The 16342-nt window shown below is 40.1% G+C and overlaps 2 protein-coding genes across 8 annotated transcripts; one reads left to right on the forward strand and one right to left on the reverse strand.

Annotated features, from left to right (window-relative positions):
* The first annotated feature begins 128 nt into the window (after window positions 1-128).
* LOC146578964 (uncharacterized) lies at window positions 129-3715 on the forward strand. 2 transcript variants are annotated; one of them, XM_085260342.1, is made up of 8 exons: window positions 129-315; window positions 915-957; window positions 1052-1161; window positions 1737-1894; window positions 1995-2115; window positions 2290-2397; window positions 2489-2538; window positions 3532-3715. In XM_085260342.1, exons 1-8 carry the CDS (start codon window positions 301-303, stop codon window positions 3551-3553), a joined length of 627 nt encoding a protein of 208 aa, XP_085116468.1. In that variant the 5' UTR covers window positions 129-300; the 3' UTR covers window positions 3554-3715. The 2 variants fall into 2 exon arrangements, with proteins under 2 accessions (XP_085116468.1, XP_085116458.1); XM_085260332.1 differs by having other exon boundaries at window positions 1992-2115; window positions 3532-3712.
* A 370-nt stretch (window positions 3716-4085) lies between these two features.
* Window positions 4086-13298, reverse strand: sgms2b (sphingomyelin synthase 2b). Of its 6 annotated transcripts, XM_085260209.1 has the most exons (8): window positions 9593-11088; window positions 9390-9494; window positions 8409-9143; window positions 7676-7793; window positions 7537-7594; window positions 6639-6734; window positions 6308-6474; window positions 4086-5764 (listed from the first exon to the last, which is right to left on the reverse strand). In XM_085260209.1, exons 3-8 carry the CDS (start codon window positions 8924-8926, stop codon window positions 5591-5593), a joined length of 1131 nt encoding a protein of 376 aa, XP_085116335.1. In that variant the 5' UTR covers window positions 8927-9143; window positions 9390-9494; window positions 9593-11088; the 3' UTR covers window positions 4086-5590. The 6 variants fall into 6 exon arrangements, with proteins under 6 accessions (XP_085116335.1, XP_085116310.1, XP_085116317.1 ...); XM_085260184.1 differs by lacking the exons at window positions 9390-9494; window positions 9593-11088 and adding an exon at window positions 13172-13298; XM_085260191.1 differs by lacking the exons at window positions 9390-9494; window positions 9593-11088 and adding an exon at window positions 13182-13262.
* Window positions 13299-16342: the final 3044 nt, after the last annotated feature.

A 16342-nucleotide genomic window follows, 5' to 3' on the forward strand; every position in this document is an offset into this window, starting at 1 on the left:
TTGTAGATGGTTTACAATCTGAACATTTGGGGGGTTTTGTGGGTGTAGAAGAGAAAACTATGAGGAGAGCACTGGAAGAACCTGAGGGAAGAAAATAGCTGTTTGTTGGGGGGTGGGGAGGTCGAGGGGTTTATAAACATCATGGACACGAGTTCATCTCTACAGTAGAGATGAATCACACTCAAAGACTGTCCTGCCACTCTTCTCCGTGCTAACATCTGAATTATCCACAAATCTCTAAATCTACTTTTACTTTAGGTTTCTTTCATATATTCCCTCCTTACAGTCAAGGACAGACAGATGCCCGGCATAGAGGTAAGTATTCATTCTAGTGATTATTGTTATTATTGGATTTTTAATTGAATTATATCAAAGGATATCATGGGTGTATTACCGGCTCTTTGGTCCTTATTTGGGGAAACTGTTGTACGGTAAAGTCATTGTCATAAATAGTCATATTGATATCACATAAATACAAGTTAATTTCTACAAAACTTATTAATTTAACTTCATTTTATTGTAAAGTAAAAAAAATATGTTTTTTATGTTTTGAATGGTAAATTTCATCATAGTCGTCTTTTAAAATTAAGATTTTCATCTACAAATGATAACAGTTTGGTAAATAAAGATATTCATGGCAACTCAATGACTTTTAGAGCAAATATAAATGTAACTAAAATAACAATAAAACAGTTTTAACAGACGAAAGTAAACAGAGTAAAAGTGTCAATCAAATGTAAGTGCTTATAAAGCGCTTTTGTGTTGACAGTTACATATTAATGATAGAGAAATAACCAGTAAATGATCATTTGTAATATATAGTGTAATGCATGCTAAGATGATAATGAAATGTACATTTATTCATTCTGACTGCCTGAGTCACTGTAAACTGTGGATTATTGATCTTATTTCAGGAGATGGGACTAAATCCAAACTCTGCAGGGCTGAGCTGTGGCGGTAAAAATCAATAAACATAGATAAAAGTAAGACCATCAAAAAATACATTTTCTGACAACATTCGAAAGTGATTTGTTTCCTCCTTCTGTTTCAGTTAAACTGCAGGCGTACGACTGGTGGCCAGCTGAGCAGCAGCAGTATCTCAATACGACCAGCAGGGGGCAAAATAACACGCCACAGACTCAAAGCACTGCTGCTGATACTGTGAGTGTTTTTATCCCCATCTGTTCACACTGTCAGGATGAGGCCTCGATTCACTTCTGATGAGATGGGTGTGTGTGTGTGTGTGTGTGTGTGTGTGTGTGTGTGTGTGTGTGTGTGTTGAAACCTTCCCTTAAAGCCAGTATGTTCCCTTTCTAACAGAATCAGTGTTAAATGCAGTCCAAGCTCGGGGTCCACTGTCCCCAGGCTGTTTTCATGTGCCTGATGTGTTGAACACAGTGTGTTCAACACATCAGGCACATGGGAAAAAGCTACAAGCTGCTGCTTTCTGTTTCTATTACGATCAAGACTGAGACACCAGGAAATTGCTGGGCAGAGATCAGCAGCCTCGAGGAAGTTGGGAGTGAAGCACCGATAATACACAAAAGGAAATAAATGTATTCATTATACTAGTGAACATCCTGTTACCTGCCATTTAAATTAAACCATCCATTTTCTCAACTATAAATAAATTAATAGTACAATAAATTATTTAAAATGAACTTTTTCGGATTTGTAATCGTTCAATTTCTTTTTTTAAACTAAATGTTTGAGCCTCTCTCCTTGTCTCTCTGCAGTCCGTCCATCCTCTCGTTCCTCTCCTCCTCTACAGCGACAGACACTTCCCCTCTTCCTCTCTGTACAGCCAGCCAATCAGCACTGCTGCTGCTGCTGCCCAGCAGGTCTCCGCCCAGTCCGGGCAGCACGCCTGTTACCACAGCAACAGTGCCTTCAGGTGAGCTTGTGGTGGGTTACTAAAGTTGAGCAGTGCTTCTGATGGAAACCAGTGGTGTGAATGAACTCTGTGCGCTCGTGCCTCTCGCCCTCGGCAGCAGGCAGCCTGTGAAGAAGCCTCTGAACGCCTTCATGCTCTATATGAAGGAGATGAGACACAAAGTGCTGCAGGAAGGCCAGGAGAGAGAGAGCGCCGCCATCAACCGCATCCTGGGCCGCAGGGTGAGAAGCCTGATGATGTCAGAGTGACGCAGGAGCAGGGCAACACAAACACAGTTTCAAAGGGTTTCTTTGGTTGCTGGCTGATGTAGCCCTTTTCACCATTTTTAATGTTTGATGTTTGATTTATGCAACTCTGAGTTTGTTTAATAAGCACTTCCTGTCTCTGTTCCTCAGTGGCACGCTCTGTCCCACTCCGAGCAGTCCAAATATTACGACCTGGCGCAGAAAGAGAGACTCCTCCACATGCAGCTCTACCCTGGATGGTCTGCCCGGGACAATTATGTATGTTTTATTTTATTTCATTTTATTTATCAGAAATTCTCCCTTTGCATGTCTGTGCCTGAAAGCTTCTGCTTCTTTTTTTAATCTTCAGGGTAAAAGGAAGAGGAAGCAGAGCCAGCAGATATCAGGAAGCACTTCCAGGTCGGGTTTTTTTTAATATCCGTCACTGACAGTCCAGTCATATTCATAAATATAGGACATGATGATATTTGAAGGATTTTGGAATTAGTGTGAGTGAATATATGCCAAAAATTCAAAAAATGTAATACACAAAAATATAAGAATAAAATAGAACAGTGTTTTATTTCCCTTTTTAATAATAAAAGGGAAATAATTTTATCAGTGTGTGCTCAGATATGGAGTTTTATGGGAATATTTTAACTTTAGAAGAAAGTGTGTACTTTATTGTACTTTATTGAGCCCCGTGGGGAAATTGCTCTCTGCATTTAACCCATTCACTCAGTGAAGCAGTGGGCAGCCATTGGGCGCCCGGGGAGCAGTGTGTAGGGACGGTACCTTGCTCAGGGGTACCTCAGGGTGGCTGTTAAGGGGAATCGAACCCCCGACCTTCCGATCATGGGGCAACCACTCTACCTACTGAGCTATCCCTGCCCCTACTTGCCTACACTGAGACTTTTTTAATGTACAGATCCTGATTCTCCCAGTAAAACTTTCAGTTTTATATATTTAACAGTTTTTGAGACATTTGGGAAGTGAGCTGCAGTTATTTTTAAATAAATATATTTAATGGCCAAATAAACAAATAATATTTAAATAAGATTGTTATGACACTATTATTAATTACATACATCAACTGGTTTTAAATAATTTTAATTTTCCAATGGTTTTGTACTAATTACATTGCTTTTGTATTATACTGAGTTTGCTTTCAGTCAGTGAGCACCTGTCTGTACGTGGAAACGAATAATAAACACTGGCATTTACACACCAGGGGGCGCTGCAGAGAAGTGTTAATAATTAACCTAAAGTTTCTTTAAACTATAAAAGTGATACACTGGGGTTTAGTATGAAATAATTACTGTGAATAATCTCATAAAAGCTGAGATTTTAACCACGTGTGTAAAACTATTTTCTGTGAAATACATACAAATCTTTTCTGTTTGTTTACTGCAGCTGGACTCTGAATGCTGGATGAGAGCTCTGAAGGGGGGGGGATAATCAGACAATGACAAACAACTACAATGTAATAAAACAGCATGCGTGACTTTTCTGTCTGCGTGTTTGATTCTTTGGCTGTGAACTCCTCCTACACGATGAGGAGTGGTGGTATATCTTAGGTTAATCATCATAGCACCTAACTAAATGTAGTTTATCAGTATGTCAACAGCACGAACAGACCAAACAACACCACTATGGGCATGTAGCAGTAACATTATTGTGTATGCAGGCTTATTGGGGCTACCCAAAACTTTAAAATAGTCAAAATTAAAATAAATCCTCAGATTTTTTTTAAATTGAAACCCACTGAGAAAATGACTTGAATCCTTATGAAATGACTGCTCAACTTACCTACTTTTTATCTCTGCTTAAACTGTTAAGTAGTTTAATTTGTCCCAAAAAGTGGACGTAGTGTTTTCAGTGAGAGAAACGCTTTGTCAGAAGGAATAAACTTTCTGAGATTTCCTTACGTGGATGATGGTGAACATTCATCAATACACTTTCATTCGTATTTTCCAATCATAAATCTTTATCTTAAGTTATGATCGTTACACGCTAAACAATAATGTCACTAAACAAACAACCTCTGCAATCTTTTCCTGAAAGATTTATGACTTTACAGCTGATAACTGCCTAGTTCGCATATTATTAAGTTTTTATTTTAACTTAAAAGCCATGACGGTCAGAACAATTAACACTGATATCACAACACAACAACTCAGTTCTTCCTGATACTGCAATGCTGGTTTTGTGACTTACAGAGAATAAATAAATATAACAAAACTTTTTAGAACAAGTCCTAAGCCAAATCTGGATGAAAACATGATAAAAATTGAAATGACAAGCATTCACATGGAATTTACTTTCACATTTTTGACACGTCTGAGGCTTCTTTTGTTCAGTTTTGCAGCATTTTCACGAGTAACCTACAGTTTATTTAAGGTGACAGAAGAAAAGAAAAAATACAGCTGACAAACAGTTGGCCAAAAGAAAGTGGACATTTAAGGATGTGGGTCTTAAAGAGACAGGAGCTTTTTTTTCCTCCAGAGAAGATGTATATGTGAATTGTATGTAGTAGTTCATCTTTAAAACAGAAATATTTAACCATAGTAAACAGTTCTGTGCTCAAAATAAGTCTTTTATTATCAAAGCAAACGTGTGATTGTGGCAGTGTGTTCAAGTCAACATTGGAAAAATGTGAAGAAACATGTTTATAAAACTGTGGAGCTTTCTGGCACAACGACCTTCATTATTAATGCTAGGTACATTAGGTAGAATCAAAGTTTGCAGTAAGGTTTTCTTTCACTGATTGATATGGCATTTAAAAAACAAAAAACACCCACCATTAACTCAGTGCCTTAACACTTAACATTAAGACTTGAAAATATAACTTAAACAACAACAACAACAATCAAGAACATAAAGCTACAAAAACAAATTAATTGACACTGATGAGGACCCACCTGGAGCTAGCACTGAGAATTTGAAGTCAAACCACTTTAAACCACCACAGCCAGAAGGAACTGTAATACTTAAGGGTTTAGTTTATTTTGTGTTAGGTTGCACATCCAGAAACAACAACACGGCTAGTTTAGATTTAGTCTTTTTTTACCATTTGTATGTGCAGCTTCATTTTCCTTAAGTATATCCCAAAGATATAATTAACACAGTTAGCAACAATCCAGACTGAAAAATACAACACAGCTTAGAAGTTTAGCTTTGGCACCACTCTCAGACTAGCTTACAAAAAAATAGTGTCTTTTCTTGTTGGCAGGTTTACGTCATGGATGCTGAAGACATTAAAAATGTTGTTTCTGATAAAGAGCAAGAGCTAATAATGTAAACGCACCGTCTCTTCCTCCTGTGAGTCCTCAGTACAAAAAATGCTGATTCCAATAAATAACCTGAAGGTAGAGTCTCATGTCCACCTCTGTCCATCCGTCCTCTTCAGGAGTCAGGGAGGACAGATGCTGCTGTCATCAGGTGACTTATCTCCCCTCCTCTTTGTCCTCACTTAACTATCATACCTGTCCACTATACTGTATCTCCGTCTGCATGAGGTAGTAGGGATGGGCACTGGCCACCCAAACTCAACGGGAACAGTAGCCTTGACGTTCCCTTCCAGGAATTTGAAGATCCGGTTCCACCAGGTTCTAGTCAGGTACTTGTTGGGTTCCTGATTGTGTACCTGACAGAGCACCACAAGTTAGAAAAGAAGAAACAGTTGTTGTTTTCAGTCAATTTTGAAGTCACTCAGATTTGAACTTGTCCGAGATTTTTAGTAGATGCAGCTATGCTATGAGTTTAAAACTCTTTATGTATCTTTATCTTAATGTAATAATACCTGACACAGTGAAATAACAATAGGCCAAAACAAGATGGCCCAACACAAACACATTCCAAACAAAAAGTGTATACAAAAATGTATAACAAATTATATATACTATGTCCTATCGGCCTTCTCATTTAAATTGATTCCTCCATTTCAAATGCTTTCGTTATTCCTGCAAGTGTTTCGTGCTTCATGACTAACATTTTGTTGCCTGCCCATCATGCTGCTGCTGCTTCTCTATTTGTTATGGAGGTGTGTTGGTTTAAAAATGAGATTGTATGTTTTCATCTGGTCTTGTCTGACTAATTGAAGCAGCTGAAAGAATCCTAAAACCCCAGAACACTGAATAAAGCCAGGAGATGGTGTTACGAGGCCATAACTCAGTGTGTGTCTACTCACATGTGATTCCAGCATGGCGTAGTACCACCGGAAGGTCCAGTTGACGACAAAGTATGCAACCACCACATCGATGCTGTAGTGTTCATGGCCGAGGAGGATGCAGATGAGTCCAAATATGCTCAGGAAAAAGCAGAACCAACGATACCACCAGAACCTGGGCGGGCAGTCTGAACACAAACAGGGAATACTAATAAAGCAACATGCACAAATTAGTTTAATACTACGGCTAAGTAGTAAAATCAGGGTAATGTGAAGTTAAGAGTTTATTCGTGATAAGTTGCATATCAATGTGTGTGATCATGTAAAAATAAATAGGTGTGTGGTTACTCACACTCCTTGATGAAGAGGTAGGACAGCCTCAGCATGATGGTGTGACCGCTGTACAAATAGTCTCCACACAAGATGTGAGAGCCGGTCACATTCAAACCTGAAGACACAAAGAAATGCAGCGTTTTATGTTAAATAATTATCACATCCATCCATTCGCTTCCGCTTCCCCTTTTCAGGGTCACGGGGGGCGCTGGAGCCTATCCCAGCTGTCATAGGGCAAGAGGCGGGGTACACCCTGGACAGGTCGCCAGTCTGTCGCAGGGCCAACACACAGGGACAGACAACCATTCGCGCTCACATTCACTCGCACATTCACACCTAGTGACAATTTGGATTATCCAGTTAACCTATCCCCACAAGCTGCATGTCTTTGAACGGTGGGAGGAAGCCGGAGTACCCGGAGAGAACCCACACAGACATGGGGAGAACATGCAAACTCCACACAGAAAGACCCCGGCCTGATGGTGGAATTGAACTCAGGACCTTCTTGCTGTGCGGCAACAGTGCTAACCACCGTGCCACCCCGTTAAATAATTATATTATATTATATTCATTCATTTCACGTGATTAAGAACGATGCAGAACTTTTAAAGAAACTCTGCACATTAATGTTGAGTGGACTCGTTTTCTAATGTAACCTTAGCTAATGTTGATAATTGTTGGTGGTGGGAACGAGGCTCCCTGGTGTGAGTGAGCATAAATGTTACATCAGTACTCCTTCTGCATGAATAAAACCCACTGATGATCAATCTCAGATGCCCTAATCTCCGCTGTGTATGCCACAGTGCAATGCAGCAGTGTCCGGTGCTTGAATACACTAGTGTTTCCTGTGAGTCAGTGTTCAGCTACAAGCCAAATACTAAACACTTACTGTACATATTTTATAAATCTAGTTTTACCTCCTCCTGAGACCATCCGGATAATCCGCCACATTTTCTCCGTCACATTGTCGTAGAGCTGCATGGACAGGACAAACGATCTTTAACTGAAGAAGGGCGACTAGTGAACAGGTGAGTACTTAGGTGCACCTTTACATACCTTTGGAGCGCACTCTAAGTGTTTTCCAGGTACCGGCAGGGTGGTGATGTACATGGTGATGCAGCGATACAGGTAGAGCGTTGCAATCATGAAGAAACACCGCCGAGCCACGATCGCTCTGCAGACAATAACATAAAAGTGTTTTTTCAGTGAGATTCCAATCCGTGTGTCAAAGGACAGTTTGGCAAGAAACTGAACCCCGTTCACAGCTGAATGAGACAAAGCACTAAGTAACCCCGGGGACAACTGGGGGAACACTGTATATAAGAACCAGTCCATTTATTAAGTACTGCAAAAATCTGAGGGAGAAATAAAATTGACTACAACAGAGAGTGGGGACCCAAGATGGAAAACTCCCAGCATTTTATGTGTTTCTAACACAACCACGAGGTAATTAAACATAATTCACTAGCATAACCAGAAATGCTGACAATAACAACAAGTTAGGAATTAGTGACGTGCCTTTGCCACAGATCAAAACACCTTTGCGATCAGGAGATGTGGGAAAACTTTCTCTGTCGGAAAATCCCTGTAGTGATTGTTAAATGCACTGGAGCATGCCTCACTAACGCTCCGTCAACTACAATTAAACCACGTAATGCATGACACTGTGAAACTCGTGCTCTGCAAGAATGTGAGTTTAAAAGATCACACTGACGTTTACTCCATAAGGGAGGGGAATTGGGCTTGGGTGCAGTACGAGTGTTAGTACACCTTCAATCCTTAGTATTACCTGTGTTTAAGTGCCAGCCACTGGACGAGCCACAATCCACAGAGAGTCAAGCCACAGGCCTCTGTTGCTTTGAAGGCCCAGGGCACTCTGTCAATGTAGTCGAAGAACTTGTCAGGAAGCGGCGGAATCACAGATTTGTCAGGCACCCGTTCATGGATGATAACGATTATGACAGCGTTGAAGACGAGGGCGAAGAAGGCGTAGATAAAGGACACGCCCGTTTTCCACCACTCTTTAGGGAGAGGGTCGTCGGACTCCTTGGTGATCTTGTCGTAGTTGCAGCGTTGCTGTATCTTGTTGCACAGCGAGTTTATCAGCTGGTTCTCTTTCAGCACTTCAGTAATTTTTCTGCGCCTGCCTTTGCCGTCACCATCGAGAACATCCTCAGAATGAGGTGTCCGGGAGATGTGGTGAGTATGGTTGGGCACCTTCGTAGACTGAGGAGGTGAAGGCGGATCTGTCGAAATCACCTCTATGCAGTTTTTATCATCTTCCTGGATCAGTTCTGATGCTGCCATTGAAGTCTTTGGCAAATAAGTTCTCTGATTTATGTGAAAAAGTTTAATGAGTTCTTTGATCACTCACAAGAGTGAGCTTCTGTGTCAATAATGAAGAAGTCCGACTGTCAGCAGCGATTGAGCTCCTTGGTCTGCAAACCATTTGGTATTAACGACAGAGCAGCAATCTTCAGTATTTGCAGTGACGTCACAGAGAAAGCAGGTGACCGGCATAAACCTGAAAAAAAGAAGACCATGAGTAAAAAAAATAACTACAACTACAACTCTGTTATGAGTTATCAGTAAGGATCTTATATAGACTCGCATTAGTACACCTACATAACCCAAACAGTTTCACTACGTCGTACATCTGCAGTGAAATAACGTAAGTTACAAAAACAGAAACTAAGATAGACATTGCATGTTGAGCGTGTCAGAATCAGATTACATTAGAGTTTAGATAACAATAATCAGATGAACTTACAGCATCTGCCCTTCTCATCCATCAGATAAAGTTTTTCAGCTGAATCTTCAGAACAACGATGATTTTCAAGAACTCTCCTTTCACTCACTGAGTATCATGCTACACCTGCAGTGTGGGTTTGTCTTATATTAGCGGCATCACCATTAGCCCAGATCTTTACTAAACTGCATAAAGTGAAAATTGTACTTTTTCATTAGACCTACTCCATAACCTCAGCCCAGAAACCGGTCTTGTATTGACACTACAAATTTCTCTCTGCTTCTTTTTCTGCTGCCATTTCTCAAATCGACTGGAAGTGCACGGATCAACTTAAAAAGATGAACTCCGCTGCCAGTTCTTGCTTTGGTGGTGAAATTGAAATAGTCACACTGGCAACACTATCAGCTGCTTGTGTGGAGGATCTACATGTGTTCAACACAGAAGTACAGATTAATCTTTAAATGCATTGTTGTACAACACAGGTACTCATTCTGGTCTCCCTTACAACTCAAGTCCCCAAAATACTGGTAATATCAGCTCGCACACTATCATGTAACTCTCTTAAAAGCAGACCTTTACCATCCATTCATCCAACCTTTTTCTGTTTATCCATTTCAGGGTCACAGCAAGTCATTCTGGTCCCTCTTAGGACATTAAGTCCTCACAGAGTGACTGTAGACAGACTTACGTCCCCACAATGTCAGTAATACTGGTATACACACACCTACACCCGGAAGCCCACATGACTCCAGAGAATTTGGCCTTTAGTAACCTGAGGATGACACTCCCTGCAAAGCCAACACGCCCACACAAACACAGTGTGTGAACCCACAGCTGCTGACACGTTCTGACAGCATGCCACCTGGGACAGACACCGCCATTTCAAGTCTTCACCTTCAGGATCAGTATCTGCTGATAATGTGCTGATAAACCTCCCACGCCCTTCCTCGTTCCAGAAGCAAGGCGTGGTTTGACAAATAACAAAATGATCATTAAACTTCAGTTTAAAAACATAAAAACTGGGCCAGCATTAGAAACGAACATGACTATTCAATGAATCCAAGTTCATAGTTTGATACTGACTTACATGTTATTTGAAATTATAAGGATTTATTCATCGACTTCTAAAGTAAAATGTGCACTTGTAAACCCACTGCTGATAAATTCCTCCTGAGTGTGTTGCCTTTCTACCAACACTTCACACAGGAGTGAATGTCTGACATCACCTGTGTGTGAGCATCGCCATGTGAATGTTTTCTAACCAGTCTCACCCGACAGAATTACTCAGGCAAGACGTTTCCATGAAAATAAACTGTTCACAGCTGTATGAAAGATGCTAAATGATAATTAGTTAGTTTTAAGCTTGAAAAGTTGAACTTTTTTTTAGAAAAAAAAGTAGTAAAGTAGAAAAAGTTGAATATAATACAATAAAGTGATTCTATAAAGTGACTACAGCTGTCATTGCAGTTTCTAGGTCCCCAGCCCCAGTTAGCAGCTGGTGGCACTGTAACATATTTGAAATGATAACTGTGTTTATAGAATACATTTAACTGTGTAGCACTTCTGTCACCAACCAGTAAGATTTAAGCATCCAGTTGAACATCCCACACCCCTGATACTTTTAGGGAACCAATCATGTTGCGAAAAACAAAAACCCTAAAGAAAAAAAAAAAAAGAGTAACTGTGTCCCTACGAACAGCAAATACAGAAAAATCCAAATAACTACCTTTTCATACTTTGTCCCAAACACAACTCCTGCTGCCCACCATCAGCTGCTCTGCCCTGGATGAACCTTTATTTGCTTTTCTGCTCCCGTTTGGTTTCATTTTAGCGTCATTGTGTCAAAAGCTCCACTTTCTGCCCTGAACTGGCAGAAAAGTGGCCTCTGCTCAGCTACCAAGCTACATCCTGTTTACAGAGCAGCAGAAACGAAGTCTAATCGAGTTACAGGCATGAGAATTCAATTTCACCAAGTTAGAGCTGATTCATTAACCCAGGACACACGAGTTTTACACTGCTGCAAAGCGCCCAACTTACCTCACTGAGATAGTAAGATAAAGAATATTTTCATCTTTCACTCACCAGAGAATGTGTTTAGCCAAAAAAAAGCACAAAATTCAGTCACAAGGATTTAAAACAGAACCAATGGTCACACTGTGAGAAGAGCAGGCTTCATAACAGCCTATGTACTCACTGAAATGTCAAATGAGTAAACTTACCATCGTTTAAACAAATAAAAGTAACACAAATACGTAATATTGTAATATAGTGTTATAGAAAACACATAAATAACCTCATTAATGTGCTGGAACTGATAAATACAGTCACATTTCTATCAGACTTATTTGTCTGACCAGCTGATTAATGATTCATTTGTTTTTAGAGCAACATAATGTTTACAGTCACTGGCCACTTTTTTTTTTTAGGTACACCTGATAAATTGCTCATGACTTTGAATGTGACATTGCTGTTTATGCAAGATGGGCTGATCTGCTGGGATTTTCACACATTTAGCATTTATGAATGCATGCAACATGTGGAACCTTGAAGAAGATAGGCTGCAGCAGCAGAAAACCACACAGGGCACCGCTCCTGTCAGCTAAGAACGGGAATCTGAGGCTACTTTTCGATGGTACGGTCGGAATATGGGGTGAACAACAGGAAAGCGTGGACCCATCCAGCCTTATATCAACAGTTTAGGCTCCTAATGGTGTGATTTGGTATGGGGCACAGCTTGCTTGGCACACTTTGGGCCCCTTATAATCCAATGAGCATCATGTAAACACTACAGCTTACCTGACCATGTCCATCCTTTTATGACGATGGCTGCTTCCAGCAGGAAAACACACTGTGTTACAAAGCTTAAATCATCTCAAACTTCTTTCATTCCAACTTACTGTACTCAGATGGTCTGCACAATTACCAGATCTCCATCTAACAGAGCACCTTTGGGATGTGCAGCCAAATAAATCTGCACCAACTGTGTGAAGCTAAATGTCCTCCTTGAATCTGTGCCACAAGGAACTTATGGCAAAAAGGAGTCCAGCCTGGTATCTGTTAAAGTGGCTAGAGAGACAAGCTGGAAGTATTGTACTGATACCTGCCAATTAATCCTTTATACCAGCTGAATTAAACACAATGAAAACACATCTAATATGCAAGCGTTGAATCAAAGACTCAACAGAAAGGCAGGAATGACATGTTTAAAAATGTGCCACAAAACAGCAAACAGCCACGAACTTTGAGTTAACTTTCTGCTAATTAATGACTTATTAGCCAATCAACAACTGATCGATTAATTAGTCTGAAAATCCCATTAGCACAACATTAACAAAAGTAAGAAGGAAGTAATTTTAAGCTTTACTTTGATAAACAGAAGTTAAAATTAGTTCACGTTAAATAATTTCCAGCAACTAAAAACAAACGTTTCGTGACTCTTTGACGAGTCTGATATCGATTAACTGGCTTATCATTTAAAAGGTGTTTGAACCCCACTCTCTGATAGAACAAGTACAAATTCACACAAAAAAAATGGTGTGAACATGTCAAAACCGTGAAAACCTACTCCGATTTAACGTTAAAAGTTACATTTCGTGTCCACGGCTTCGGTAAGCCAGTGTACGTCTCACATTTTAACTGGTGCAACGTAAACAGGAACTCAAACACACCTGTCGGAAGGTGCACGCGCGTTTCCCGTTCGTTTTAGGTATAAAACAGGTTAAAACAATTGTTTAAAAAGTTTTAACAAAAGAAAAACAAAACTGCAGTTTGTGCGCGCGAAGACGGACAAAAATAAGACTAACTTTTTGTCACCTTTCCTTCCACTTTTTCACCTCCTCCTGTTCCTCCTCTTCCGTCTCCTGGTTAAGCGACACCAAGGTTCATCTGCACGAGCCTCTCTGTGCTGGTGAGAAACTGCGCCCCGCCTCCACATGTCCCTCGTTTGACTCCAAATATGGTGATGCTGCTTCCGCCTGCATCGCGCCTGCACCGCTGACTCAACTCGAAACGGGCCGTGACTCACCTGAGATCGACTTCTCTCGCGGGACCTTCCGTCAAACGGAGAGACGGATGTACGGAAGCTCGTTTTTACCAGAAAAGTTACAAAAAATAAAACTAAAAATAAACATTTACAGCTTGACAGAATCAAAGTTGTGATGATGAGAAAAAGAATGAGGCTACCAATGAAACATTTTTCATTTCCTAATTAGGTAATGAATGAAGGCGATATTTGTCTAAGTGATGTCAGCATTCCTAACACCTCAGGTATGCAGGTAAAGAAACAAAAGCCGGTCATGGCAGAAAAACAAACATTTAATTCACTGAGTCACTTTTAATCTTGAAGTCAATGATTAAACAATGTAGGCAAAAAAAAGGACTATTTATAGGTTTTATTTTTACAAGTATTAATCGTATATGAATAAATTGACATTGCTATTATTTTAATATAAATCTTTTACACTAATATGTTTTCTGCATGTATTTGGACCAAATTTATACCATAAATCAGAGATGGGAGGGGGGGGGGTCAGACACATTTAAATCTCTGTGATATCTTAATATAAAAACGTTAAAGAAATTCTCCTTTAGATAATGAAACAAAATCTCTCACTGTGACTTTTTTTTTAGCTTAAGTTTGTAAGAATTTGTAAATTACAGAAAAACTTCTGGTAGGTCACAGACACTTTCTGTTAATAAACCTTTTTATGTGTACTCATTGCAAAACCAGTCAACTGTTAGAAACAGTTGCAGAGTGTGCTTTGCAGTTGTTTAGGAATGTGTACGAATAGCCACGGGGAGGTCTTTGAAAAGCTGTAAAATATGAAATCACAGTTAAAAGCCCAAAATGTGTCTTCCTTTACACTTTCAAAAGCTTCCGGTGGGCCTGAGTGGAGTGTGGTCGAGTCTGGCATCTGGGCTTTATGTTTGACACCCTGCCTTAAGTAAATCAGTTTTAAAATATGCATTCAAAAATGAACCATTTTAAAAGTTAGAGGCATATAAATGATAAATACGTCAAAAACACATACATATAATAGGAAAAAAATGTGGATATGGACAATAAGCTAAACTTCGTAAAATTCACAAAAACAATTTGTGAACTGATTAAAGTATTTAGTCAACTCATTTTATTCAGCACATCTAAACAGCAAACACCAAAGTGATGTACAGCATGTAAATATATCAAAATCAATTCATAAAACGATAATCTACAAATTAAAGATGCAAAGATACAAATGAAGTGTTAAGTGCTATCTAATGACAAATAAAAATAAAAATAAAAAAATCAATAAAAAGACTCATTTGAAAAGAGCCATGTTTTAAACCTGCTCTTAAATACTGTTAGTGAGTGAGGTAAGTGACATATCTGAACAGCAAGACACTAAAAACTGAGAATGCTCGCTCAGTTGTACGAGTCAGTTGTATGTGTTAGTCGGGACTCTGCAATTAGTAACAACCTCACCGAGGGGTGTGAGACACTGTACTGTAAGAGATCTGATAAATATTCTGGAGCATACCCAAGCAAGCACTTACATGTGAGTAACCATATTTTAAAATAGATCTCGTACGTCACAGGATGCAAGTGTAACAACATAAAAACAGGCCAATGAAATTATTGTTTTTGTTATTATTATAATTATCATTGTTAGTGATTTATTATTGAAATTGTCTCATTTCTCGTTGGGTTGTAATACCAGATGGTTTCACCAGAGCGAGCTCACTGTCGACTAAAACCAAACACACTGAACTGAATCAGATCCTCTCAGTATATATACACAGTGACCACAGGGCCAGCTGTTAGAGTTAATATGTTTGTATCTGGAGGTTATTGTCATGGTCCTGAGTCTGAGGACTCAGTGTTTTGTGTTTCCTTATGCTTTTGTTCATTCCGAGTGTGTATTCTGTTGTGATTTTGCCATTTGTTAGGTTTCTGTTCTTTGCCTGCCTGCTCCCACTTCTCTGTGTTCCCTCTGTCTGTCCATGGTGTTATTGTGTCTGCTCATGAGTCTGCCTGTCAAGTTCAGTGTCCTGTCTGGTTCTCTGTGTCTGTTAGTTTCCTGTTTTATTCTGAAAGTTCATGTCTCATGTCAGTGTGTTCAGTTTTACCTCTCCCCTGTCTCGTTAGCCTAATTGCTCCCAGCTGTGTCTCCCTCCTGTGGCCCATTCCCTGATTACTCCCCGTGTATTTAAGCCCTGTGTTTTCCTGTGCTCTCTGTCGCGTCGTCTGTTTAACTCCGTGTCCGTCTGCATCATTCTGTGTAACCCGGTGTTCAGTCTGCATCCCTCCGCCATCTTTCTTTGTGCATTTTGTTCCTCCTCCCGTGCGTGTTTGGTTTAAGTTGAGTTCTTTAGTTTTCCCCAGTTTAGGTTTGTTTTCTCCCCGCTCTGCTCCTCCTGTTTTTGTCACCTTATCACCTCTGTAAATAAACATTCACTCGCACCCCAGCCAGTGCCTGCATTTTGGATCCTTTTCGCAATTCACCACACGACTGCTGCGCAGCCGTGACAGTACAACACGACAGAGAGCACAGGAAAACACAGGGCTTAAATACACGGGGAGTAATCAGGGAATGGGCCACAGGAGGGAGACACAGCTGGGAGCAATTAGGCTAACGAGACAGGGGAGAGGTAAAACTGAACACACTGACATGAGACATGAACTTTCAGAATAAAACAGGAAACTAACAGACACAGAGAACCAGACAGGACACTGAACATGACAGGCAGACTCATGAGCAGACACAATAACACCATGGACAGACAGAGGGAACACAGAGAAGTGGGAGCAGGCAGGCAAGGAACAGAAACCTAACAAATGGCAAAATAACAACAGAATACACACTCGGAATGAACAAAAGCATAAGGAAACACAAAACACTGAGTCCTCAGACTCAGGACCATGACAGTTATGTTTCAGCAAATGTGAGATCATTTGCAAAAAAAAGTCAAAATTATCCTATTAATACACATTA

Source organism: Mchenga conophoros, linkage group LG3, assembly GCF_057382185.1.
Source record: "Mchenga conophoros isolate Kocher_MC1m ecotype Shallow Benthic linkage group LG3, M_conophoros_male_GT1.1, whole genome shotgun sequence".
Lineage (NCBI taxonomy): Eukaryota > Metazoa > Chordata > Actinopteri > Cichliformes > Cichlidae > Mchenga > Mchenga conophoros.

Coding starts and splice junctions, on each gene's coding strand:
- sgms2b (XM_085260184.1), bottom strand. CDS start 8,926: ATGGCAGCATCAGAACTGATCCAGGAAGATGATAAAAACTGCATAGAG. Junction 6,735..7,536: donor CCGGATGGTCTCAGGAGGAG/GTAAAACTAGAT, acceptor TTGTGTCTTCAG/GTTTGAATGTGACCGGCTCT. Junction 6,475..6,638: donor CTACCTCTTCATCAAGGAGT/GTGAGTAACCAC, acceptor GTTTGTGTTCAG/ACTGCCCGCCCAGGTTCTGG.
- LOC146578964 (XM_085260332.1), top strand. Junction 1,162..1,736: donor AAAGCACTGCTGCTGATACT/GTGAGTGTTTTT, acceptor GTCTCTCTGCAG/TCCGTCCATCCTCTCGTTCC. Junction 2,539..3,531: donor ATATCAGGAAGCACTTCCAG/GTCGGGTTTTTT, acceptor TGTTTACTGCAG/CTGGACTCTGAATGCTGGAT.